General features: G+C 43.3%; 3 protein-coding genes across 8 annotated transcripts in view; 2 read left to right on the forward strand and 1 right to left on the reverse strand.

Moving 5' to 3' along the window:
• Positions 1-1,327, forward strand: part of mybpc1 (myosin binding protein C1) — a 32,153-nt gene extending 30,826 nt beyond the window's left edge. For 5 of the 6 annotated variants that reach the window (XM_068717339.1, XM_068717341.1, XM_068717342.1 and 2 more), the window contains one exon: positions 421-1,327. In XM_068717339.1, the coding sequence (XP_068573440.1) occupies positions 421-515 (95 nt within the window). In that variant the 3' untranslated portion in view covers positions 516-1,327. The remainder of the gene's footprint in view (positions 1-420) is intronic. The other variant, XM_068717340.1, reaches the window with a different exon arrangement.
• An 822-nt stretch (positions 1,328-2,149) lies between these two features.
• Positions 2,150-8,227, forward strand: chpt1 (choline phosphotransferase 1). The gene is made up of 8 exons (XM_068717346.1): positions 2,150-2,598; positions 4,295-4,442; positions 4,574-4,715; positions 4,809-4,893; positions 5,389-5,520; positions 5,621-5,779; positions 6,240-6,365; positions 7,875-8,227. Exons 1-8 carry the CDS (start codon positions 2,359-2,361, stop codon positions 7,989-7,991), a joined length of 1,149 nt encoding a protein of 382 aa, XP_068573447.1. The 5' UTR covers positions 2,150-2,358; the 3' UTR covers positions 7,992-8,227.
• Positions 8,228-11,604: 3,377 nt separating this feature from the next.
• gnptab (N-acetylglucosamine-1-phosphate transferase subunits alpha and beta) lies at positions 11,605-27,121 on the reverse strand. The gene is made up of 21 exons (XM_068717347.1): positions 26,874-27,121; positions 26,164-26,249; positions 25,655-25,774; positions 25,248-25,298; positions 24,209-24,411; positions 23,742-23,806; positions 23,425-23,559; positions 19,143-19,304; positions 18,873-19,052; positions 18,330-18,500; positions 18,073-18,196; positions 17,766-17,981; positions 16,600-17,657; positions 16,317-16,516; positions 16,018-16,237; positions 15,821-15,934; positions 15,643-15,728; positions 15,453-15,551; positions 15,186-15,353; positions 14,547-14,637; positions 11,605-13,207 (listed from the first exon to the last, which is right to left on the reverse strand). Exons 1-21 carry the CDS (start codon positions 27,033-27,035, stop codon positions 13,136-13,138), a joined length of 3,783 nt encoding a protein of 1,260 aa, XP_068573448.1. The 5' UTR covers positions 27,036-27,121; the 3' UTR covers positions 11,605-13,135.
• Positions 27,122-27,199: the final 78 nt, after the last annotated feature.

Genomic DNA, 27,199 nt, shown 5'->3' on the forward strand with positions numbered 1-27,199 from the left:
CACTGTGGTATGATAATTAACTTAAATAAAGGATATGAATACTTCCACCACTGTTAGCATATTGTGGATGACTAAAGACAGTGTACGCTTCATTAATCTGGAATTTTTCCAAGACGTTTGACCTGCATTGTATTTCAGTGGTATCAACTGCGCTTCTGGTTCTGCAAGCCTGAGCAAACGCAAAGATTTACAAACTGAGTGTGCATTGCGAACATGAGCTTTTCCAGCCAGATTTCTTTCCTCCTCTCACTCTTTATCCAGTGTTTTGAACTCCTCTCTTCTTTGCATTCTGTTTGTTCTGTCAGCTTCTTGCTTTTCTCTTCCTCTTCTCCTTCCTCTTCCTCTCTCTGTTTTTCACTCTCCACTTCCACCTCTGCCCCTCCCAAGTATATTATGAGAGTTTTTCCTCTCGTCCCTCAGGAGGCTTCACCTTCTACGAACTCATGCAACGCGGAGTGCCCCTACACCTGATTGACAAGTACATGAACGAGAAGGTTGTCGATCAAGAGAAGTAAAAACCGGATAGAGTGCAATGAGACACTTAAGCTTTGCTGACATCTGCCGCTGATAGTGATCCTCTTCTCTCACCTACTGAGGTCAGCGGCCTGAAGGTTGGATGGAGGGACGTTGGAGCGATGGCGAGACTGATGGGGGAGTGTGGGGGGGAGGGTTTTACTGGTCTGTGGTGTGGTATGCTGTGTGCAAGTTTGGAGCTAATTACTATAGAAATATAAAAAGCCAGGTCACTTTTTTGTCCACCCTCTTGTGTTCCAAAGACTGTGTCAGCTCAGATGCATGCCGGCAGTGTTTTGGTTCTAGCTTTGATAAGTACATGTAGAGTGTAAAAAAGAAAAATGTAAAAAAAAAAATATACAGCACAGTGACACACTTGCAGTATTTTACATGTTGATTATTGTTGGGAGTGTTTGCTGAAGGTGATAATTTATTTCCGGGGTCTGAAAGAAGGGAAAAGGGAGTGTATAAACAATGTTTGGGTGTTTTTATTTCGTGTCAGAACTTATATATGAGAGAAAAATTTAAATAGACCAGAGTAATGTTGGATAAATGATGTGCAGACTCTTCTAAGATAATTCACATTAATATAATTCAATGAATAATTGTTCATTTCACTTTTTCTGTGTGGGTCATTTATGTCAAATAAGTGAGAAAATGTAGAGGTTTACACACAGTCCATATTCTGCATGACACTATGCTTTTTGGATTCATATTGGACTTGAGGTTTGATTGATGCTCAGTCATGTGCGCATGCATTTACCTTTGTAATTATGACCCATGGATTACAATAAAAAGTCATTTTAAAATGTGATTTTGCTTTGAGTACCACTTTTGTTTGGATTATAATACTATGAATATGGATTTAAAGAAAGCAAGCGAAGCTTACACAGAGAGATTCATTTATTTCTTTTGGAAAATTAAGATTCATTATGGTGCAAAAGGTGGGCCACACCTTACTTAAATCCACTTGACTTAAAATGTATGCAGGGACACTAAGACCTAAAAACTTAATAAATAAATGAATATATTTATTTAATCAAAAATAGCCTAAATTAGTAAGAGAAGATCAATCACTGTGGTCACATTCTTGGAATTTCTCCCAGGAATTTGGGGGGAGTTCCTATTATAAAATTAAACACTCCCACGTGTGTTTCATTGGATTATTCCAGTAGATTTAGATTCATTAGGATTAAGGATTCTGTATTTCTCCACCAAAATGAGTTCAAGTCAGTGTGAATCGAGGCTTCCATGTGCACAGAAAATGTAACAGCTAATTTAATGACTACAATTTGTGAGGGGAATTACAAAGTTATTATATGGCCAACCTAAATATATCAATACAAACCAGGATGAGTAACATTCAAACATGAATATGTGAATATTTCTAATTTGCAGTCATTTTAATATGATGGAATAAAGGGATAAACAATTGCTTTTCATTCCGTTTTTGATAACTTGTAGTTTTTTACTTTTTTTAATTTAAAACGTGCCCACAAGCAGCGTTTGACATTTGCATTGTTAGTTTAGTAGTTTAAATAACCTCGCGGATGCCTTAGCTCCCCATTTTCATTTAAACTTCCCGGTGCACCGCCTAATTATTCCCTTCCGGTTTCTCACTTCCGGCCGAGACGCAACTTGATCAGAAACGTACGCGGAGTATCGACATCTCATGGTTCCGCTGTGGAAATGGCCTCGTCTGGTCACCTAGCTATACATGCCAAATGAGCTACTATTTGTTGGAGTCGGCCGAGAGAAGATAGCCCCGTCTGAGCCGCTAGCTTACCCGGGAGTGTTGGGAAGTTTGTTACGGTGATTCGCGGTGGTGACCAGGCAGAAAAAACAATGCCACATTTCTTGTGGCCAGAGTCGCTGTCAGCCGCACAACTCAAGCGGCTGGAGGACCATAAATACAGCGCCTCTGGTCGGTCCTTGTTCGAGCCACCGTGTCAAATCTACTGGAACTGGCTCGTCCAACAAATACCGACATGGATCGCACCAAACACCCTGACTATTGTTGGACTGATGGTGAACATCCTCACCACGGTGGTGCTTATGTATTATTGTCCCACGGCGACAGAGGAGGTGAGTACATCGACCTTGGTTAAAGTTTCTACCCGGAGACTATAGCGCCAATGATGTGCCCTTCTCTGGTATGGAAGGAACGCGAGTCCTCCATTCACAAATTGCGTAAATTAACGTTACGTGGCCACCGGCTCACACTCCACATGACTCACAAGCCATCATGTATGATATGTGCTGAATCAAAGTATGCTTGTCTATTCGGCTTATATTTGAGCCTCACAGCCTCTCATATTTTAATATTATTCCCACTTCATGAAGAGGGTCACCCTGTTTGCTAACGCCCAGCGTGTGTTTTGGTGTTTTGTGTGCGTCTGTGTGTGTGTGTGTGTGTGTGTGTAATCCGAATTAGACTCTGTCTCCCGTTGATTCTGGACAAATCTTAAATCACACGGTGTCACGTTTGCATGGCCACATATACGACAGGAATCTTTAAAATTGTCACTCGGATTAGGGAATATACGTTTTTTGGAAAGTTGTCAGCTTTGACGCGTTGTTGTCCGCGCATGCTCACGTGATGCGGCAGTGTTGATGGTAAAACAGACATTTGAAGGGAAACTGTTTCACATGCTGACGTGAAATGGCTCCACATCTACCTCTTATGTAGTCTCAACTACATATTCCTTACACCGTATACTTCTAATGCACCAGTAGGCCTTGCAGTAAGCCCGTGACCTATGATCCAGTTAACTTATGTCACCAGGTTCACTGTGGAGCATTGTCATAATCAGCACCGCATAGGTGTATACCTTTGTCCAATCCAATTATGACTAACCTTGCAACCAAGTCCACAGTCCATGCAGCATGCTGTTACTGTCGAATTCCACATGTGCAAAGGCGTTTTTCATGATTTAGCGTTGCATAAGGCGCAGACTTGCAATTGTATGCATGTCACATGTCTTTGCAAGCAAACATACGAATCAATGGACACAGTTCAGAGATGTTAAAAGTGTTACCTCTGAGCCTAAACAAGCGGGATCGGTCCCCACCAGTCTGTGAGGCATTTAGGACGTGGACTTAGAGGAATACAGCAGGATCGCCTAGTATTTAGGACAGCATGAGATTCTTGATCTCTCCGGAAACACAGACTGTCTTTGTGTCCCTCTCTCACACACACAGTGTTGCCCGGCTCTAGTGTCCAGATTGTCTAATAACCTCCACCCCAGTTAGAGTCTCTAACTTAGAGGAACTGAGACACAGCTGGAATCCCTCATTCTCTATGTTCACAGTATAAACGCAGATACATGTGTCAATATGCATTGACAATAGGTTTTATCAAACAGGTACAGCAGGAGTGCCTGATTTCTATATTTCTACTATTGATATAGTTTTAAAATTGTAAGTAGTTAGCTTCCCTTTGCTTTATGGCTGCACCTATTATTTTCATTATTGCCTAATCAGCTGACAACTGTCTCATTAATCATTTCAGAAAACAGTGAAAAATGTCCATCCTAGTTTCCCAGAATTCAATGTGATGTCCTCGAATGTCTTGTTTTGTCCGAAAAACAATCCATGAAATTAAGAAAAGCAACAAAATATCCACAGTTGAGAAAACTAGAATTAGGGATTTTAAAATAACTTAAAGCAATCTATCAGTTATCAAAAGAGTTGCATTATTTGTGTGTCGCTTTAACCAACGACAACAAGGCTGTGGTCCTTCTCGTCTAAGTCAAGTCTCTCCCGCCTCCACACCCCGCAGGCTCCAGCATGGGCCTTCATCATGAGCGCTCTGGGCCTGTTCATCTACCAGTCTCTGGACGCCATTGATGGGAAGCAGGCCAGGAGGACCAACAGCAGCTCGGCTCTGGGGGAGCTCTTCGACCACGGCTGCGACGCCGTCTCCACAGGTGCCGTACTGCTCACCGGGCAACTGAACCTAAACTGTTGTTCTTTTCACATTTTGCAGAATTGGCTGCATTAGTGGCTCAGGGAGAGATGTTGATTATTAGTTTCTGTTGTTCTTTATTCCTTCCTTCAGTCTTTGTTGCGGTGGGAACGTGTATTTCATGTGGCATAGGACGATACCCAGACTGGATGTTCTTTTGTGGTTTTATTGGGATGTTCATGTTCTTCTGCGCCCACTGGCAGACCTACGTGTCCGGGACCCTCCGCTTTGGCCTGTAAGTCACATGTTTTCCCAGTAATGATACAGATGCTGTAATATAACTGTGAAGCTGCTTTAATTACACTCTTCGCTGTTACTTCCGTCACAGGATTGACGTCACAGAGGTGCAGATCGCCATCACCATCATGTATTTGATGTCGGCTTTCGGAGGCGTGAGCCTTTGGCAGACGACGGTAACTGAGAACCCACGGACAGATGCTCGAATACTGTCCACACACACACACACACACACACACACACACACACACACAGGAACACTTTCATTTCACCTTGTATAAGTGAACGTTTTCTTCTCCATCACTTTTATTTATTTATTTTTATACACCAAATTAATTATCTGATCACTTCGTAGTTTTTAGTCGTCATTCTAGTCCTTGAATAGAATTTGTGTTTTACTTTTACTCTGCTGCCTTTGGAGGCTTGACTTAACATCACATGAGAGAAGTGAGAAGGTAAATATGTGTAGCTAACGCCACGCTAACGGGTCATCCATCGGACATGATCTGGCTCAAAAAGCTGATGATGTCGCTCGCATTTTTTTTTTTATTTGCTTTGCCCTCCCATCCCGCTCGGCATGCACTGCAGCTTTCATACAAGCACCTGTCGTCTCACTACCAGGAGAGTGCCGCGCGTCTTTGCATTAATTTGACCTCCACTTGTTTCCGTAGTTGCCCATCATCGGACTGCAGATGTACGTCTTCCCCATCGTCGGCATCATCGGCGGGGCCCTCTACTCCTGCTATAACTACTTCCATGTCATTTTGAACGGAGGTGTTGGCAAAAACGGCTCCACTGTGGCTGTAAGTCCACAAAACCTCTTCACACGTTACACACGGTGTGGATGCGGAACTTGTACAGCTCTATTGTGATGCACGTCTTCATCTCGTTCCCTCTGTTTAGGACACCAGTGTGCTGAGTCCTGGTCTGCACATCGGCCTCATCCTCACGCTGGCCTTCATCATTTTCAAGAAGTCGTCCAGCCAGCTGTTTGAGCACCACCCATGTTTGTACCTGCTCGCCTTTGGCTTGGTCACCTCCAAGATCTCCAACAAGCTGGTGGTACGTTCACCTTGGCTTTAAAGTTACTTTTTTAACTGGTTATGAAATTATGAATTCACATGTGGAAACACTACCGCTTCTGTCCACAGGGACCGCCAAAATCAACACAGAAATGAAAGGCTTACTGTGATTGACAGCAAAGTGCAGACAGCTGTTGAGCGGCATATTTGTGGTGTATTTGTTTACAGCCACTGCGTGTGAAGGCAATTTCAATCTAGTGCTGGAATAGCAATGAAAGCAACTATATACTGTGCTGGGATAATTTACACAATGTAAATATATTGATCATACATCACATTAAATCCTGACCGTAATATTGGCTTTGATTCCATGTTTATCTCAAGAATGATAACTGTAGTCAAGTCATGACACCAAAGTTGTTTCTCATGTTTCCTCTGTTTGTATTTAGTCAGAATGTACCTGATGCCTGTTTTCATTTCCCTCACGTTTGCCGCTGTAGGTCGCACACATGACCAAGAGTGAGTTGCACCTCCCGGACACGGCCTTCGTAGGCCCCGGCCTCCTCTTCCTCAACCAGTACTTCAACAGCTTCATCGATGAGCATATAGTCCTCTGGATCGCCATGGTCAGTGTTTGACACATTTATAGTGTTAAGGGTTCCTTCTTTATTAAAAGGGGTACTCCAAAGACTTACTATTGCAACATACAGAGCTGCCCACATTTTGGAAAAGGCCTTATATTTTAAAAGGTGTGAAATGCTCTCCATAGTGGCTGTTTGGATACTGTGGCATAATATAAACGTTTTTTTTTATGATTCATGAGGCTGCACCCACGACTCACCCAACAAACAAGAGCAAGCAAGCAATCTTTAAAGCTGTTGCTGAGAAAACCAGAAAAACCAACCAAACTTGTTTCCTACTTAATATCTTCTAATAATTTCTTTGCACACCAGCTTGTATTAAGAGCTATAAATTGTGATGACAACTTAACTGAACGAGGCATGAAGAACAGCTGCAGTAAGAACTTGCAGTGCAGGTGACATACTTACAAGAAAAACACAGTAAGTCTATGGACACATAAGCACAGCCTGGTTCTCAGTCCTGTTCACTTTCACTTTAACCGTCTAATCAGCGACTCAAGTCGTTACAGCTGTAGTTCAAGGTTCAGTTCAAAGTTGCTTTTAGACCAGCGAGATAACTTGATATACACCTTCCTTTGACGTCCATGTGGATACAATACAACTATTCCAACTCCATGCCTAAGAGGCATCTTATACCCATTTCAACCACAAATTGCACAAAGATTGTATATCTGGTATTATATTACAGTAGCTGTAACATCCTGTGTGATTTGCATAGTTTACGTGTCAAAGCAGTGCTTGTTAGAGCAGAAAACTAGAGTAGGGATTTTCGGCACAACTTCACCAACATCCAAAGTGCATGGAGAAGGGAACTATGGCGATCATCGTGGGCGGGAAATAAGCAGTTCAAGAAGTTGCAGGAGCGACGACCTTTTTACTGAAAGCACTGGTTTCCCTCAAAGGCCCGTAACACCCACACAGGTGTTTCTAGTTATTCTGGCTGATTAGACCACAAGTCCAGACCACAAACCACAGGTGTCACTAATAACATTAATGACACCCGTTACTGTGTATGCTTGCTTACTGGGACACTTAACTATAGCAGAGCCATCGTCAATGTTACCAGTTACACCTGTGCTTTTTCTCTACTATGCCGAGGATGAATATCTGCTGTGGACCAAAGATGTGGCATGCACCTAAGATATTACATTTAATATAACAAAATAAATGTGTCTATTATAGCACCTTTTTTAAAAACCGTACATCAGCACAAAGCAATTCAACACTATTAAATAAAGTCATGAAAAACAAGTTTTTTTTCTGCTTTCCCCACGTACAACTAAAATTGGATAAACATGTGATCAGTCAACTTTTTTTAAGAATGAAGCACTTTATAAAAGCTTTAAAAAAATGTTTTATTTAATGATATATTTGTCATCGGTATTTCTTTATACCAGCACAGAGTTTCACTTTGCTCCATGTTGTTCACAGTCGCAGCTCTCTCATTCATTAAATATTTTCATCTGATGTTTGGTCCGCTCCGTCTTTCCTCAGGTCTTCTCTCTTCTGGACCTAACACGCTACTGTACCGGCGTGTGCCTCCAGATCGCCTCCCACCTGCACATCCGAGTCTTCAGCATCACGCCGCCGAGCCAGGCGCACCGCGACTGACGGCTTGCCCGGCGGGAGGAGGCGGCGGGAGACGCAGATCTCTCTCCGCTGCTGAAAGCAGACGAGGAGAAACCCTCCTCAACCCCGAGCCACTGCAGCCTTGACAAAGTGACCACTTCTGATTAAAACTGCCTCACCCACAAGATGGAACAAATATAACCAACTAAACACTACAAACCAAAAAGGAAAAAAAAAAAAAAAAAGTTTTGAAAAGCATGGATCTATTGAAAATGGAAGTGGAACCAGAGTTTCCCTTGGATTCCTCATTGGCTGTTGTAGCCAAACAGTTTTAATTTAGACATCATTGCATGTTGTCAGAAAATAAAGTTTAGATTTTTACATCTACTTCCTGCTTATTAAACTTAAATACCAAAACATTTTCTTTAACCGGTACTCTATAGTTTGGGCAAATATTAATGCATTTTATCTGCTTTAAATTTACAGAAGTGTGTCACATCATATATATATATATATATATATATATATATATATATATATATATATATATATATATATATATATATATATATATATATATATATATATATATATATATATATATATATATATATAGTAAATTAGGGATCATTAGTGCTCGATTAGGTGAATCTCTCTGGTATATGCTCAAACTAAATTGATCACCGGTTGAAAGTTTTCTTTATTTGTTTTTATTCATTAAATGAATGTGACTCAATCTGGCAAGAATCAGGGCTTGAAAACGCAGATTTAAAATTGTTTTAAAATGACCTTTAAAACCTCAAATAATTTCCAATGAATTTTGCAATGTGGACTGGCAGGTTGTCAACGTGTCGGGGGCAACGGTCTGTGTTAGTGCTGAAAACATCGACAGGTTTTCTATCGGGCTTCTCTTTAAAAAACAAACACACCTTTCTATTAATATTTGATCCTCTGTTACTCATCTCATCCTACAATACTGGAAAAACAAATAAATACACCTCACCTCCTGCCTGTTCGAGCGCCGTCGACTGATGAAGCATTAACGCACGACTTGTCCTGCTTTCTGTTCTTCTCCCTGAAGGGCTAATAGCTAATTATATGTGATTGTACAGAATTCAACTGAAAACGCCTTAAATATTTTTGTTGTAATTACTGTTTAACTTGTGAATATTTAAAACAGCTTTGTACATTTTTCTTTTTTCCACTGAAGTATCAAACCAGATGCAACAATAGTAATAATACGATGCTACTGGAACTGTTCACTCATAGTTTCTTCACTTATACAAATGTGTATTATGTATAGGTGACTGATTCATTTGGTTCTTAAAGATGTGTTGGATTATCACGTGGCTCATGGATTTAATTGAGTTGTTGTAATCTGGTTTATTCATAATTCAGGTTCATTTGGTTCAAAAGGGATATTTCTGTAGTGCCGGTAAACAATATAAGGGTAAACGACAATTGTACTCTTGAATTTTATTTGGAAAAGTGTCCTCTCAGACTCTCTTGGGGAACGTCCTAAAAAAAATATGATTTTTGCTAAATTTACGATGGACTTCGGAACTATGCATTGAAATGTACAACCTTTATTTCAACACCATGTTGCACTGTTCAATAATACAGTAAAACACCTTTCTACTAACAGATACTGTATGAGTGGAAAAGATTGTAATAAAGAAAATATTTTTCATGTGATGTGTTGTTACTGTCAGTGGTGAATCATTTACTTAAAGTGGCAATCTCAAAGATTTCAAATTGGACCCTTTTTCCCCATGTTTTTATGTCTTACTGATCAGGGCAGATAACTAAGTGCCTTGAAATTATTGAAGTCTCGCTCAAGGTGAAGTATTGTTCTGAAATCTCGCGACGTTACGTGCTGCCGGAAGCTAAAGGGGGAAACTTCAGTACCAGCTGGTGAGTGATTATAGTGTTGGAGTAACGTTAAATGTTCTTAAAGTATCAACATTTATTTTATTTTGTATTTAATTAATGTATAGCTAATTAGCAACATACCAGCATGCTAACACACTGAACTAGGATGGGTAGCATGGAAAACATATCTGCTAAACATCACGTTGTTAGCATCACATTGTGAGCTTGTTAGCATACTGACTGCGGTCAAGTCAGCAGACACTCCAATATCCGTGGTCAGCTCAGATATTTTCTCAGTACAAATATATGACTTTTACTTTTAAACATTTCCTAATTGGTACATTAAAAATGTCAGATTTTCTGCATGGGTGGAGCCAGAGATGTCCTCAAGACATGCATATCAGTCATTGTCTGGAATTATTGAGAAAACTATTTTTATAACACTTCAAATATTCCGTTTTTAGATATTTTGTCGGTAGAAATGTATGACTTTCACTTCGAAATATTTCCTAATTGGTACAGTAAAAATGTCTGATTTTCAGAATGGGTGGAGTCAACGATGTTCTCAACACATAAATCAGTCATTGTCTGGATTTATTGAGAAACATACTTTTATAGCACCTCAAATATTCAGTTATTAGACGTTTTCTCGGTTCAAATGTATAACTTTTACTATGAAATATCTCTTAATTGGTACAGTAAAATTATTTAATTTTCTTCATGGGTGGAGTCAGAGATATCCTCAACACGTGCATATCAGTCATTGTCTGGAATTATTGAGAAAACTTTTTTTATTACACTTCAAATATTCAGTTTTTAGATATGTTGTTGGTAGAAATGTATGACTTTTACTTTGAAATATTTCCTAATTGGTACAGTAAACATGTCCGATTTTCAGTATGGGTGGAGACAGAGATGCCTTGACTACATATACATCAGCCATTGTATGGAATTATTGAGAACATTTTTTTTTTTTTTTTGAGTTTTTGCGTAGTGAAATATCTTAATTGACTGTCAGTCAGGTATTATTCATTTTAATATCTTTCCAGCAACCCGCAAATCAAAGAATAAAGACACTTCACGCACAATTTAGGTGTATTTTCCCTTTAACTCATGAGATGCAGGTAACATTTTTTGTTCTTAATGTGAATATAATTCATTTAATCTTATTTCCATTATGCAATATGTATACTTTGTTGGCATCTTATCTTGAAAACCGGATGTTCATCTGTAGAAAACCGGAGGTTGTCTCACGTTAATCTTTCCGCTAACTTTACGTCCTTCGCTCGCTCCCGATCTGTACCGTTTGAATGCGTTTACCGTGAATTTCAGCATATAAAAGTTAAGTGTCTGCTGACTTGACCGCAGTGCCTGCTGGTATTAGCATGTAGCTCAAAGTAAAGCCTCGCAGAGCTGCTAGCATGGCTGTAGACTGTTGTTTTTGTGAAATATTGGATGATTTTACTTGTTTGGGTATCAAATAACAATTTTCATAAAACGTGAGAGCAGTTTATTTAGAAAACAAACGTCTCGCTGGTGTAACTGCTAACAACTCAGACGCTTGAAACGTAGGGGCCACAACTAAATAGATTTATATTTTCAACTTGAATCTAAAAAGTATGAATAATAGACATGTCAACAGTAATATTGTTGAGTAAAAAATACAATATTTCCCTCTGCGATGTAATAGTGTATGAAGTGGCACAAAATTTAAATACTCCAGTAAAGTACCCAAGAATTTACTGTAAGTATAGTACAATTACACACGACAAAAACACCAAGATGACTGAACCAGGCCACATTTTATTTTATTTAGAAGAGCCATTGAACTGATGCAATCTGAGAGATGCCATGTTTTCCAGACGTGTAACTTCATCGCCTCGCCTGTTAACATCATACAGTACGTCAAGACTTTTATAGCAGCGGTAAAATGCTGATAACATCTACTAGTCACGTCCTCTTTCTGTCATATTAAATAACTTTGTAAAACTGACATTCAGAGGAAAAAGTTGGAGCACTTGACGAGCATTGTCTGAGGCTATGTTTACATTCTGCGGCATTCAGATCAGCTGCATCAGTCGTCGGGCTCGCCGTCACAACAATACAATCAAAATAAGTTACAGATCATGCTGAGGGAGTCTGAATTTCAGACAGTAGCGAGCCTGTCGAGTCCCACAGGGACACACATACAGGAAGCTATGAAAGCTGTAGTATTACATGTAGCTCCAACAAGCAATTCAATTTGTACCACATTAAGAATCACATTATCCTATACCCCATTCATTCTCATTGTAAATCACTAGATAAGGGTGATGTGGCCAACATTTAGAAGAACACATTTATAAAAAAAAAATAAAAAAACAACAGGAGATAAACCAAAAATGTTCAAACAGGAATGAACAAAGGCACTTCAAGTTTCCATGTTTTTAACGACAGACGACAACCAACAATGTATTATTTTATTCATCCTATATGTACCTTAATGTCCTTAAAATTAAGCCATAGTGATAAAAGCCAAACACAACCAGGGCTGCAGGTGAACATTATTTTTATCTGCTGACCATTTTTGCAATTAATCGTTTTGTCTACAAAAAAAATTAATTAAAAAAAAATACTTATAATTATAAAGGCCAACCAGATAACCGAGGCCTGAGCACCGATTTGGACTGTTTGCTGCATGTCATTCTCCTCTTCTCTTTCCCCACGTTTCCTGTCTCTCTCTCTCTCTCTCTCTCTCTCTCTCCAGTGTTGCTGTCAAACAGCCTATCACTATTTCCCAGCACCCAAAGGTGACGTCTTCAAAAGTGTTTTTTGTTTAACTAGCGGCCCAAAACCCAAAGATAATTAACTAACGGTGACATAAAACAGGGGAAATACTCAGATTTAAGAAGCTGGTAACAGCAAATGTTTGGCAGTTTTCCTTGAAAACAGCACATCAATCAATAACGTGGTGAGAGCAGGACACAGGAGGGTGGTGCGGTGTGGAGGGAGTGTTTGTGAATGTGTGTGTTGTACAAAAGCCTCAGATGCCCCCAGCGGAGGACAAGAAGTATCACAGGCTTCTTCTTCTCTCTGGCTGCCATTCCTTTCACTGGCCAGCCCCATCCGCTATCTTATGAAAAATGCTTCATCGCCATCTCACGTGAGTCTATCCGCTGTACGTGCTGATGCAACGCAAGCACGGAGGACTTCAGATTCCCGTTTCCACCCAGTCCTCCGGGCTGAATCCCTTCTTCCGAGCAGGTGAGAGAGGGTGGACGTCGTTGGAAGAGCAGAAAGAAGAGGAAAGGGAAGTCTTCCCTTTTATTTTATTTTCACACCCGCTCAGGGTTGCTGTCCCTGTTTACTCTGCGTCTGGGGAACAGCTTTCGCTTCAGCAGAATCAGCTGCAGGGAGGTGTGGAAGAAGAGGAAATGGCATAATAAGAAACAGTATGCAACTAAGGGAAGACAACAACAAAAAAAAGCTTTGTGTTGTCTGTCAGCAAGAGGAGGAGTGTGATGGAGATGGGTGGGGATGTTTGCACCAGAAGCAGTAACCGAGTTTGCCACTCAGCTGATCTGCTTTCTGGCAGAGAGCTCATAACTGGAGTCTCCGCTTGTTGCATGGAAACCGAATACTGTGCAACACCAGCACATAACCAATCGGTTTTTTTACACTTTGAAGTCTGTTCAAATTAAACAAACGAGTTGTAATGTGTTGATTAATGAGCTTCAAAGAATCCGGTAGGTAGATTTAGTTCCCTCCAAGACAAAGCCAGGCTAGCAGTTTACCCCTGTTTCCAGTCTTTATGCTAAGCTAACCATAGCTACATCTTTAACGGACAGATATAAGTGGTAGTTAACTACTCAAAAGGACTTTGACACCAAATTGCCCATAGACCTTACGTAACCCAAGAAAGCAAAGATAACCTTAGAAGTAGGGCAGCAGATTAAAATCACCTCCTCTGGATGAAAGACACTTTTGATCTCTCTGTTCTAAAATGTACAACGCTGACTCAAATGTCTATGTCTTAATGACAAGCCAGGCTCATCTGGTGCCAAAAAGACATCAGAAGTTTGTGTGGTGACGGAGACACCGGACACATTCCTATCTGGCAACACTGGTCCCACGAGTTGCAGTGGAGAAAATTCTCCTAAGGTCACCGCAACTATTAACCTTTCTGTAGTGTTGGCGGAGGAGAAACTGGAAACCTTTGGATTAGGGAAGCGCCTCTAAAACAGCTCAATGTCAAACCGTGGCCGAGTGGTATTTGTTCAACATGTCCTGGCATTTGTTTTAATCTCAAGTAACAAATTGGAGGAATTTGACAGGAAAGTCATCCACGCTCACTATCATGATTTTTTTTTGAATTATTTGTAGTAGTGTTCTTTCAGATATAAATCCCATTTATCTGTCAACAAAGAAGTCTGAAGCACATGCAAATACTGTCTGATCCAAGTCAACAAAGACTTCTCAGAGGACCGCTGGGTGTCTTTCATTTCTGTAAAGTCAGGCTCTGGCTCAGCGGCTCATGCTATCGCGACACACGAGACGGATGCACCTCCGAGCGGAACTTCGGCAGCGAAGGCCTGAATCATAGCTCAAGTGTGAATCATGGAAACGGGAGAGGAGTGTGAGCGAATGTCCGGGTGTCTTTAACTGAATGTGTAAATAAAACTGTGTGTGTGTGTGTGTGTGTGTGTGTGTGTGTGTGTGTGTGTGGTCCGAGGCGGACTCACTGACCTGTTCGGCAAAGAAGGACATGATGGTGAAGATGACGAGCGTTATGAGGACACAGTGCGTCCAGAACTTCAGCTTGTCCCGATATACTCGCCTGCAGGAGAAAAAAAACCCACAATCGGTTAGTTTGAAGTAAAACAGCAGCAGATGCAGAAACTATTCGGCACGTCTCCCTGGAGGGGGGGCTAGTTGTGATATAACAAGAAGGAAACATACAATATGCAGAGGGCAGCAGTGCAACAGGGTGAAAGGGTGACAAGGTGACATCGCCCAACGCCATCTGGCAGTTACTTTACTAACTCAAAGACAGAAGTCGGGAGACGGGGGACTAGACGGGAGGCTCAGCTGTGTAATGATCTTGCAAGTATCTTACAGCTAGCGACTGATCTGAGGCGGCGTGGTCTAATTTTAAAGCCTCCGATGCGAGTCTGGCATTCTCCCGCTGAAGCTCCCCGAGTACAGGAGCAAGATCCCCGACAAAGCCCCCGAAGGATTCCCACTGCTCCAAACTGGCAACGCTCTGCTCCACGTGATGACAGCCACAAAATTCTGATCTCGGGCCGATTTGTTTAAAAAAAAAAAAAAAAGAAGCGCTTGATAAATTACCAGCTCAAAATGATCTCTATAGACTTCACATCCTACCAGTCCTGGAGCTCGTCCATATGCAGGAATCTGTTGCGGTACTCTCTTGGCAGTTCAAACTGGGATGGCAGCGGGAACATGGACTCATAGAAGTCTCTCAGCACAGCTTTCACTGTGGCAGCGTCCTTATGGCTGTGGTCGATGTTATCGTTCAGACAGATGAACTTCCTGTTGGGGATGAATGAAAATACAGACCTTAGTACAGTTTAAGAGGTTAACTTTGGGTGCGTCAGACGGAATACGATCAAAAGAAAGAAAGGCAAGAACCTGGGATTCTTCCTAATGTCATCTAACTGGCCAACCACATGGGAAACATTTGTCCGCACCATCTTGAAAGCTATCTCCTCCTCCCCCATGATCTCAAACCTGTCCAAACAGAGCACACGTTAGCAGCAGCAACAGAATACCTGAATTTTAAAACATTTTCAGAATGAACAACGGCACTTAAAGGTCTCACTTGTACTTATTCTGGTCTCTGAAGGCTTTCTGGATGCGTTCTGTGATGGGCTTGCAGTAGAGGACGAGGCCTTTTGTGACAGGAGGCTGTGGATTGAACGGCATTTGCAATGGATTCAAGTGGTTTGAATTGGAGGTTTTTCTATTTTTCCAAGCCAATTACTTCAAGTGTGGCTCACCATGCTGGGGTCGTAGTAGGCCTCCTGGGTTGGGTTCACCAGGTGGAGCTGGGTCAGGTTAGTCGGGAGAGTCTTGGAGCAGTTTATCAACATCTGCTCCAGGCCCGTCAAGTCCTAGAAAGTGCAACAGAGAAATATTACACACTTCGAAACCGAAAGAAATCTTGTACTCTATGATATGAGGAGCCAGGACGGACCTGGAGGCTGAGTGGCAGCTCGTGGATCCTTGTGGCCAGAGTTCGAATCTCTCGGTCGGAGAGGACGCCCGAGTGGTCCGTGTCGATCTCGTCGAACACCTCAGACACGTTGAGCTGCTGCTGAGCACTCATCAGGAAGTAGAAGTACGAGAAGGCGAACTGCATGTCCTCTGAGTGACGAACGCGATGGCCTGACGTCTTGTCGAACTCCTCTGGGAACCTGAAGAAAAGAGGGCGGAGCCGCTTGAGACGTCGCCTCGTCGGGAATACCGTAACAAAAGAATCTGCGACGCACTCACGTGTCCTGCAGCTCCTGCATGATGAGGCGGTCGATCATGTGAGGCATGTGCGCGGGGACTTTGCGCGACGTGAATCCAAACTGGCCGTTGAGCAGCTTGTTGACGTAGCGCAGCGAGTCGGCAAAAGTGTCCCGCAGCCTTCGACCTGTGGCGGCACCGTCGGCCTCGTACGACAATTCTCTCTGCAGACGCTCCTCTTCCTGTAGAGTCAACACGGAGAGATTAACATCCAGAGAAATCTAAACGCTCGAGTAGAAAAGTGGAAGTTGTAGGCCCTACTTACCTCGAGCACTTTCTGGAAGTATTTCCTCCTCTCCCATGGCAGGAAGCCTCTGTCTGAGGAGATGAAGTGTTGAAGTCTCCTCCCGAAAGGAGCTCCTACTGCAGCGTCTTCTGGCTCCGCCCGACTCTCCACACTCTTGGTTTTGGAAATACTGTCTAGTAGTTTGGAAATCATGGGCCTTTCTATCGCAGCATTCAGGTCGGAATGTTTGGGAGCTAGTTTCTCGTGCTCGTCGTCGGTATGGACGGGAATAAAATGAGTGACGGCCACGTGTTCCCTGGACGTTTCCTCCTTTGACTTTGGATTTTTCTGACTGATATTTCCCGCTTTCTCTTCCACGGGTGGTTTTCCTTCTAACGGCTCTCTCTCCAAGTCTTTATAGGGCTTTCCCTGGACCTTTTCTGCACCCTCACCAGCTGGTTGTGAATCGATGTCCGGCTGCTTTTGAGCCAGCGTCTTGAAAGGTTTTAAAAGTTCAGCCTTTGTGAGGTTATAACCCTTCATAGTAATGTCACCGATCAGAAGCTTCTCCTCCAGCTTTTGCAGCTCGCTCTGCACAGCAGCTGGCAGAAGTGACACATTCAGCGAGGGCACTTCTATGACAACCAGAGGTTCACCAGGCAGCGTCTTCACGATCTTAGGACCGCGTCTGTCCTCAGGAACATCAGAGAACGGGACCGGTGGCTCTGGAGTCGGGGTCGGCTTTGGGTCTTTGTCGTCCTCTTTGCTCGCAGCCTGGGACACGTTAGCCTGAGGCACCTCGCGGGTGTCGACAGCCACACTGAAAGTCATTATGAACTCTGTGTCGTCTTCTTTCTGGAACGTGAGATTGTACTGGATCTGGGTGGCGTTGTGGCCCGGGTGGAGCAGCAGGTGAATGGTCTTCCACTTGTTGGCGACGGAGGTGTGGCGAAGCGCCGGGTTGTCACCGACGTGGGCCTCGGAGATTCTGCGGGCCAGTCTGTCGAAGCTGAAATACGGCCTGGTTTCACCGACTGGGAGGGTGTACAGGCTCTGATTCCTCATTAGGGTCACGTGACGCAGCTCGCCAAAGTGCTCTACAACAGAAATGAACACATGTTAAAAGGATAATAGTCCAGCAAAACCCTTAATACGACCAACACCAATAAGGTGTGGGCTGGAAAATATCCTTTCATTTAACTCACCTTGGCCACAGTCTCCCACATCAAACCCACAGGACAGAACATTGCAGGCCTGGTCACAGAACTTGTCCGCCAGCCAGGAGTTGGCACAGCCTTGATTACAGTACGACGTTCCCCCAAGACCTCCTAAACCACCTGCGAACTGCCACACCTGTCCGCCGCCTCCACCGGGCCCGCCGCCGCCGACCCCGGCCACAAACCGACCGTTTGCCGCCGCACCTGTCGGAGGAAACGGGAGTAACATATTAAGACATGAATTCAACAAATGAGCATATTTGCGCAGGAGAGATGATGGAGTCGAGCTCTTTACCGAGGCAGTCTCCTCCATCCCAGTCACAGGCAGAGTTGTTGCAGGCTTTGTCGCAGTAGCCATCTTTGATCCAGGATCCTGGGCAGCCCTCGGCACAGTTGGGGACAGGCCAGGTGAGATACACCTGCAGGCAAGTGAGGAAAGAAAAGATCTCAATTTAAATTGACTTGCAGGAAGCCCCTCTATGCATGAAGCCAGCAAACCGCGCCACGAAGGTTAACTCCCCCGGTGAGCACTTTGTTATGTCGCTTTCACACCTTCTGTCCTTTGGAGTGGCTGTAGAAGTCGTCCGGCCAGACGTCTTTGCCAAACATCACATCGTCGTTGAGGTAAATGAACTTCTGAGAGAGCCCGGGGATACGGTGGATGTGGGTCTCTATGGACGGGGAGCTGAAAGTGGGAAGGTGGCTGATGTTCTGGAAGATATCCTAAAGTCAAAGAACAAACATATTTACACTCGTATAATGTTACGCTCAACATGATATTTCCAACCGATGCGAAGCATAGTTTTCATGAGTGCCTCAATAAGAGATTTCAGGAAATGAGTTTGCTGATTTGATTCTATAAAACATCGTTAAAGCTCGTTAACATAAACATAACAAGCACAATTTAACCATATATTCTTGGCCGGGGTGTTCCGGTCAGGTTGCCTCCAATATGACAAGTCCTGTAATTGTTTTTGGTATTTCCTACTTTTGTTTATAAGACATGACATCGGGTTAGGAGACAGGGATGTGTGGTTAGCTTATTTTTGACTGTTTGAGACCGCAGTGTGGGAGAGGCTGAGGTTTAAATTGTACCTGATGTGGGACAACCGTAACTCTGGGGTTATCCAGGTTGAGCCAGGAGGGAATCTGCCCGTTAGTGACGATGAAGATGTGTCGCACCCAGGGGGCGTGTCTCTCCACCGAGCGCAGCGAATAGCGGAGCTCCTCGTTGTCCTCAAATCGGCTGGCTGACACGTCTTCATCCTGTTTGGACTGGAGAGGAAAACCATAAAGAGTTGGCCTGTATCCACAGGGGACGTTAGTGCTCACAACGAACCGGTTTAAAAGGAGGATCCGTCGCACCTGTGAGATGGCGGTGAGGTCCCAGAACAAGTAGCCAGGGCTGATGGTTAACTCTTTCCCATCCAGGGTCAGATTCTTTTTGGCCTGCTGCGTCAGGTCGGTGAAGTCCTGCGGGGTTTTCAGGTGGAGCAGAGCGATGCTGGCCTCAGAGTACAACTCAAACTGAGGGACAAATACAACAGTAAGGTGTTACTTGCTTGAAAGAGTACTCCAGTGATTTGGAATTACATTTTCATAAAGCGTGGTGGACTTAATGAAAAGAATACTTTTGTTCATGACCGGATAACCACAAACCTTCATCATCCTCAGCTGTACATTTTAGCCTTTGTTAGCATTTAGCTCAACGCACCAATGTACAACTCACAGGGCCGCTAGCACGGCTGTAGACTCAAAGTCTTGTTGTTAGTTTACGGTGCAGAAGAATAAGAAGCTCAAATGTTTCTCTCTGACAAACGACAACGTCAAAGTACTACTTTGAGGATGAACCAGACTTCTTGTAGTTGGATATTGTTGACAGAGTTTCCTATAAAATCTCATGGAGCGCCCTTTTAACTCTAAAATCACCAGATGCAGTGGGAACATCCGAAATAGCAATTTCTCAGGGCATCTACTGGCTGCTGCTGTCAGAACAACGTGTGTGTGTGTGTGTGTGTGTGTGTGTGTGTGTGTGTGTGTGTGTGTGTGTGTGTGTGTGTGTGTGTGTGTGTGTGTGTGTGTGTGTGTGTGTGTGTGTGTGTGTGTTTTAAGAGGTGAGAGTTCAGAAAATTCTGTGATGTCATCGTCTCCATGGGGGTGGCTCGCCATCTGATCTCAGGAGAGTTATGCGAGGCATCGGAGGACTGTCTCTGTGCTTGGCTGTGTGTGTGTGTGTGTGTGTGTGTGTGTGTGTGTGTGTGTGTGTGTGTCTCTGTCTGTCTCACCTCTCTTAAACTCTAAGCTTCCCAGTAAAAAGACTCACCCCGTGTCACTCCATCGTCAAACACTGAACCCAAAACATCTCGCATGAACTCGCCTCTGTTGTTTTTCCTCCGCTCCTGTTTTTAGGTGAGGAGGATTAGCTGCGTCTAATAAACCCGGTGGGGAGACGGCGAGCCCCAGATCGCATTGCCGTCTTTATTATAGCTCTCTTTATAGTCCCGATAATGCTCTAACACACGCACGCCAAGCGAAGGTGTGTGGAGGCCTAACACTGGCACATGTCTGCGCGTGTGAACTATTCTATATAAAACACGCGGCACACAACTATTAACCAAGTACCGATCGATTAATGCGTGACAATATGCCAAACGTTTTCTGGTTCTAGCTCCTCCAATGAGAGGATTGCCGCTTTGTTCTGTTTTATCTATTTGTAAACTGAATATATTTGGGTTTTGGATTGTTAACCCTCAGCTCTGGGACATTATGACGGCATATTACACTATTTTAAGACCACGACACGTTTATATATATATATATTTGCACAAAGTCATTTATTATTCTTCCAATTTTCTTTTTTAATTCATTAGTTGTTCCTCACCGAAGTATGTATATGTCACTGCAGAGGCAACAGAACATGTAATTAGTGTAGAAAAAGGAAATAGTCGACTCTCTGAGTGAACTGATTAACCCTGCGGTGACCGATGTGTTTAAGCAGGTGGAGCGAGGCGCTGTAGTGGCCTGCAGCACAGTTAACATCTGAGCTGAAGCTGCGTCAACCTGCATCGCCTGACCTTTTGTGACGCAGGGAAGGAGAGAAAAATATGCATTTGCGGAACAAGACATCATTTTGGGCTCTGGCAACTTGTAATTGGCCTTCTTCACTATAATAGCCTCAAAATAATCAGCAGATTAACTGAGTTTGCCCTCTTACTGCGACATGTGTACATTTTTATAATCTGGAAATAATGCACAGCCTACCTACATAAACACATAAGCATTTTAATACTGATATTACATATTTTTTATAATGTTTTACCTTTGCATCTTTATACTTCTTTTTCCTCATTCTTCTATTAACTTGTATTCCAAATGTTATATTACGTGCTAGATAGAGTGCGGCACGGCACCTACTGCGTGAGAAATAAAAACGTGCTTCGTGGTGGAGATGAGACACCGTGTGGACAACCGCAAACGCGCACAAAATACACGCTAATGCGAACACATCAGCCGTCTTGTACACAAACACGGGGGGGGGGGGGGGGGGGGGCAGATGATCGGGGTTGTGGGGCAGCTTTCATCACCATAGCGCTCGGGCTAACACCAGCTATAAATACCGGCCGCCTCTCACGCCGATGGACCTCTCCCTCCAAACTATGCACATCATCCCTCTTTCACAGAATCGGCCGGGCAACACCGGGAAACTCCTTGAAACACAAACGGTGTATTGTGTGGTGGCCTGTGGACCTTGAATCTCACACACACACACACACACACACACACACACACACACACACACACACACACACACACACACACACACACACACACACACACACACACACACACACACACACACACACACACACACACTTTCCATTCTGGACTCACATTCGCATGTCCCAGTAACATCTCTACTCCCACAACAAACCCTCCGTTTTAATCCTGCAGCACCGTTTCCGGCTTATTCAACTCATAAAAGAGAAGAACTGGACTCCAAACGCGTGAAGCCAGGCGAACATAAACATGTGTAAGGTGACGGGGGGGGGGGCGTGTCCAAGAGTCCCGGGACGGTCTGTAAAATCCTTGTGACCTTTCGGCGGTGCTGGCTGGCGCCGCGCCACTCCAAACAGTTGTTCTAATGTTAACCCCCGCACCGCCAGCTAAGGTTACAGCCCGAATGCCGCCGGCTATTGTCACGCGACCTACCGGGCTGCACCGCAACCACCCACTTGGGAGACAAACGCAGGGGATGATGGGACGACCGGGTTTGGTGATGAGATGTAGGTTAAACAGCGTTAACCCGCATGTCATCGCATACAAAGTTACAGTGAAGCTTCTTCTACTGCTATCAGGGCTTGAGATGAACAACTCAGTGTAATTCATTAGTTTTTGGTTGATTGTGACCTTCCTTTGGGCCCTATGTGATAACACACATGCTGGGTTCTTTCCTTGCGTATAACTTAGCGAATGAGAAAAAAAAAAGGTGTATTTTTGTTTTCCCCATGTCTGATATTGCAACAAATGGCTGAGAAAGCATACAATAACCAACTCTTCTGAATCATCAAGGCTCCGTTCTGAACTGTATCTGTTTTAAGATGCAAAGAATAATACTTAGTTAAAGTAAAACGTGAATAAACATGAGCTTTTAGTATTATAATATTCATTAATTTATTGATTTGAAGCACGATGCAATTTTGATACTCTACTATAACCGCGTTCAAGTTAAGAGTAAGAACTGAAGCTCCAATTACTGTTTTTACAAAGTTTTTTTAAATACAGTAATTATTATAATTTTCAATCAATATGCTCATCATTTTTTTCTGATTTTTTTTTTACTTTTAGGATACAAAGGCAGTTACAAAAGATGTTACCTAATCCGTCACCTATTCATTGTAATCAGCCACGTGAGTATATTATTGGAAGACGGGACAAACAGTTGACTCCTGCCCGTCTGGTGAGACAGGGTCACTCTGCTCCAGGCTGCACCGTTTTGTTTTCTTTGATTATTTCGGAGTAATCCGCACTCGTTAGTGGCATTCCTGCCTCTCAAAATATGAAGCAGACTTGTGATTAGAGAAAATTATTAGATACACAAGCCGCCGAGCTAAACAAAGGCCCTTTATCCACATCACAACATAACTGTTTAAAATAGAAAAAGGCCATATTTGGCAGGACAGTGCAACCTCCGCTCCAAGGAGGATTTGACATTTGTGTTTAGCCCTTTTTTTAGATTACGATGCTGCTGCGAAGTATAAAAAGATCTTAATTTGTGCACAAGTATACGGCGAACGTCTGCAGTAGGCGACGTCCTTTAGCTCTGTGGACAGGACACTGTGTGAGCGACATCTGGTGGCAAAGCTCGGTTATGTTAAAAGTTTGCCTTTTACCTCGACACTGACGCCACTTCTAAAAGATCTTAAGAGAAATAATGCTCTAATTCAATAAAAAGCAAAAGAAATCTTAAAGTCAAGGGTGTCTACTGTATCTATGTTAAATGTGAAACTCTGTCACCTTATCGGACACCGTAGTGGATGTTAATCTTTTTTTTCCAGGTTAAATTTTGGGGGAAATTTACATCAGACAGCACTCGTAATAATGAATTATCTAGTGAGTGATAATAATCAACAGTAAAAAAGCATCTTACCTGATTGATCTTATTGGTTATGACAGAAGGCAGTTTGACTCTCAGCTGCTCCGTTTCCTTAAAGGTTGCCGGGAAGCCGCTCAGGTAGGCCAGAGACTGCATGCGGATCAGACCCGGAGCCTCTTTATCCGTCGTCTGCAGAACACACAAAGACGTGCGTTTCAATATACCACAGCAGCACCTTACGATCTTTAATAGCATTGGTCTTCTGCGATCGTAAATATGATCGAGGGCTGTGTGATTAACATGTACAAAAGAGGACAGGAGGGAATGCGGAGGACACAAGTGCAGAGTTAATGGAACCGTTATAAACTCACCAGATAACATCTGGACACAGAGAACTTCTGGTCTTCTCTGGACACATCTGTATAGGCTTTATCAGCTGTAAAAGAATTGACTGTGAGCAAAACTAAATCTTCAGGTGTAAAGATATATAGTTTCATCTTTGACACATATACAGAAAGTGTCATTAGTGAAGGCTTAGGAGCCACGTTAGCAATGGAACACTCAAGTTTCATTGTATTGATCATTCATGCTGCTGCTGTGACTGCTAATACTGATTTCTTGCCCCACAGCTGCAGCACCCCCATGTTCTGGTTACTCATTAATCACACTTCAAATATCATCTTTTGCATTGTAAATAATGATTCATAGCTCAATGATAATCTGCCTTCTTGGTTCAGTCATTTACACGCCACTATGACTCGTGTGGGGAGCGTCCTTTTGAAATGTGCGTCTCTTGACTTCTTTTCGTGTGATTTTTTTTTTTTTTTTTTTTTTTTACCCTCGGCCTGCGAATGGAAGACGACCACAGAGACGGTGGTGGAGGCGTGGAAGGCTTTGTTCATCAGCAGCAGCTCTTTGGCGGCGGAGAAGGAGGACGAGAGCGACGGCAGCTCTTTGAGTGTGATGTTGGCTGGCAGAGCAGGGTCCAGGGCCAGCATGGGCGCTATGATGCAGTGGGACAGCAGACATTCTGGCTTAACACTGCAAACAAGAGGGAAAAAAAACAAAACAATAACACTTTACTCACTGCATCTTCATCTTGCGCCCTCCCACAGACGACCACCTACTCTTAACTTTGTGGTTCACACAGTTAGCAGTACTCAAACGTTCATGTGTGCGAAATGAGTCAAATTCACAGGTTCAGCAAACAGCTTCCTTTGTGGAAATGTTGCATCGAGTCCTCTTTGTGTCTGCGCTTAAATCTCACAGATGGGCTTTTTTTTTTAAATCTTGACAGAAAGAGGGGAGGGGACAGACAGAGACAGAGCCCCTTTTTCAACCAAATGAAATCCCTGTCTTGAATCTTCATTGTCGTTCAGCTTTAGGATTCACATCTGTTCAAAGACGATCATCGGAGTCAAAAATGCAGCTCGTTAGACAGGTCCTTCAAGCCGCTGCGGACACTTGTTTTGCAAAATAGATGCCAAGAGTTATGTCATTTTAGATTAATATCTAATGTCTTTTACTTCATGGAAAGAATGCTGCGCATAACAATCAATCATGAACAATCAGTTATTAACGACGCTGGGCCTCTTTCGCCTCAATCGAATAACCGACATCCCACCAGTTTAGACTTCAGTTAGAGCTGCTTGTGGTTTAGCACACCCCAACTTCCTGTTTCAACATAGAATTCTCACCCTGCTGTCTCATTGTGCCTTTAACAGTCATTTCCAGGTGGTTTGGAAATGACTGAATGCCTATGTGTGTATATATAGGTTTATTTTGAAATGGCCATAATGAGATTCATAAAAGAGTGGGTGGCAGAGTTGAAATGTGTTGTACAGGTTCACACCCCATAAACACAGCTTCAGGCTCACCTTTCTTTCGGCACTTCAGTTGTCTCACTCACATTTTTCCCCAGGCGTTCCCTGTGTGCAACAGAACAGTGAATTCATATTATTTTCAGCTCCATACAACCTACAGTAGCGACACTGAACAGCACTGTATGGAGACTAATGAAACGGGGACTTTCTCCTCAAGAGTTATTCTAACCTTTGATCTTAAGACTCCCTGCTTTCTCCTCTGGAGCAATGTCTCAACAAGCCGCTCAGAGTGAAAATGATAATGCTACAGCTCAACTTGTACTCCGATTCTGACTGTATTCGGGTGGAAATTGGAGTGCGTTTGCACTTTATGCAGAAAAACAACGGGTTATATGTAATTGAATGGGTTACAAGTGTCACTGCAACACTGCATTTCTCACAGACAGTGGAGTCATAGCTACCTCAGAGCTCTTTGTTCCTCCTCCAGTTGCTCTTTGACCGTCCTCAGTTCCTTCAGCAGAGCCATGTCTGTGCCGTTCACCCATGTGTACACCACATCAATAGGCATGGGCAGACAGAGCCTGCAAAAAAAAAAAAAGAAACACTCAAGACGATCACTCAAAACACTCAAGACGATCCTGAAAGTGCGACGCCGTGACCCCGCTTCCCGTCCCCAGCGAGTCTGGATTAGTTTGTGTTCACGCACGGCTGCACGTCGTCCCTGTTCTTTCAGATTCCTCCTCAGGGGAAAAAGTACACACTGTCCTGTCCTTCAAGGAAGGGTTTTGCAGAAAGTGGCCACACTTTTTGTACATTGACATTTGTGAACATGATCTATTTTTCAGTCCAAAACAAGATTTGTTTGCACTTGTTACAGTAAGACAACACTGGTGAAATTCATGTATTCCTTTTGTTGTGATGAGTTCAAGGAACCCCACATTGGAAGCATTAAACGCCGTCTTTCACCCACCTGCTTTGGAAAGATTTCCCCCCCACATTGTCTCTGTAGGAGTCAAACAGCACGTGATACTGGTCCCGACTCCACTCCACCACCACCTGTATGGAAAAGAAGGGGGCACACGATGATACAAGTAGTTGCTAAAGTCCCAAATATCACATACACACAGGGCCACACCAAAGCACTCAAGTTTCTTTGTTCACTCATTATTTGCATAAGAACACACTGTACAACGAGACTTTCTGAATATTCTGGGGATCTTTAGTAACAGCTCTTCAATTTAGCAAATGTTCAAATGCAACAACAAACACATATAATAAAATCTAAAAGTTAAAACGCTTGATATGCGTGATATTTACACATCTTCCTCAACAAATCTGGTTAACTCACAACGTGGTGGACTGTCAGTTATCGAGCCATACGGAACACAATTCCTGAAGACATTTGAGATTTTCCTTTTAAATACGTAAAATCAAGCGATTCATTATGATGCCGAAGTAGTATAAACACCTTAAAGATCCACAAAACGTGAGAGTTAAAAATCTTAAACGTGGGTTTACTACCGAGCTGAACCACTTTACAGAAAACAGCCCGTTTTTTGAGTGGAATCTGGTGAGACGGCGCCTCAGGACAACAGATCCGAGGACTAAACGTCAGCTAAAACAACAACATGAACGGCTGCGTTTCAAGCGTCGGGAGTTAAGAACACAGAAGAAGCTCACCTCTCCAAACTGAAAGGCGGAAACTATCATGAGGACGATCCCCCCAAAGCAAATGTAGAGCCCATAGCGGTGGGACAGACAGGTGTACGTCTGCCTCTGTAACAGCTTGAGCACCGAGTTCACGACTACCATGGTTCTCCTTTGCGAAGCATACCGCTGCATTCATTCAAGGGAAACGCGGGTTTAACGCACGGATAAAAGAAAGTAAACATAAGCGACCCGGGGCTCGTCAGCTGACCACCAGTCAGACTTGCGTGACACATGACAACCCATACATTCCACTCTTCCTCGGTGGTGGTGACGCTGCTGCTGCTGCTTCTTCTTCT

This window comes from Cebidichthys violaceus, unplaced genomic scaffold, assembly GCF_023349555.1.
Source record: "Cebidichthys violaceus isolate CVI_PGR_0920_01 unplaced genomic scaffold, fCebVio1.0.p SCAF_21, whole genome shotgun sequence".
Classification (NCBI taxonomy): domain Eukaryota; kingdom Metazoa; phylum Chordata; class Actinopteri; order Perciformes; family Stichaeidae; genus Cebidichthys; species Cebidichthys violaceus.

Bases quoted from the DNA above. Each gene is read 5' to 3' on its own strand.
- chpt1 (XM_068717346.1), top strand. From the start codon at position 2,359: ATGCCACATTTCTTGTGGCCAGAGTCGCTGTCAGCCGCACAACTCAAG. The intron at 2,599-4,294 runs GTGAGTACATCG...CACACCCCGCAG, and splicing joins GTCCCACGGCGACAGAGGAG to GCTCCAGCATGGGCCTTCAT. The intron at 4,443-4,573 runs GTGCCGTACTGC...TCCTTCCTTCAG, and splicing joins CTGCGACGCCGTCTCCACAG to TCTTTGTTGCGGTGGGAACG.
- gnptab (XM_068717347.1), bottom strand. From the start codon at position 27,035: ATGCAGCGGTATGCTTCGCAAAGGAGAACCATGGTAGTCGTGAACTCG. The intron at 16,238-16,316 runs GTGAGTGCGTCG...TCTTTTCTTCAG, and splicing joins ATGCAGGAGCTGCAGGACAC to GTTCCCAGAGGAGTTCGACA. The intron at 15,354-15,452 runs GTTCTTGCCTTT...CATCCCCAACAG, and splicing joins GACATTAGGAAGAATCCCAG to GAAGTTCATCTGTCTGAACG.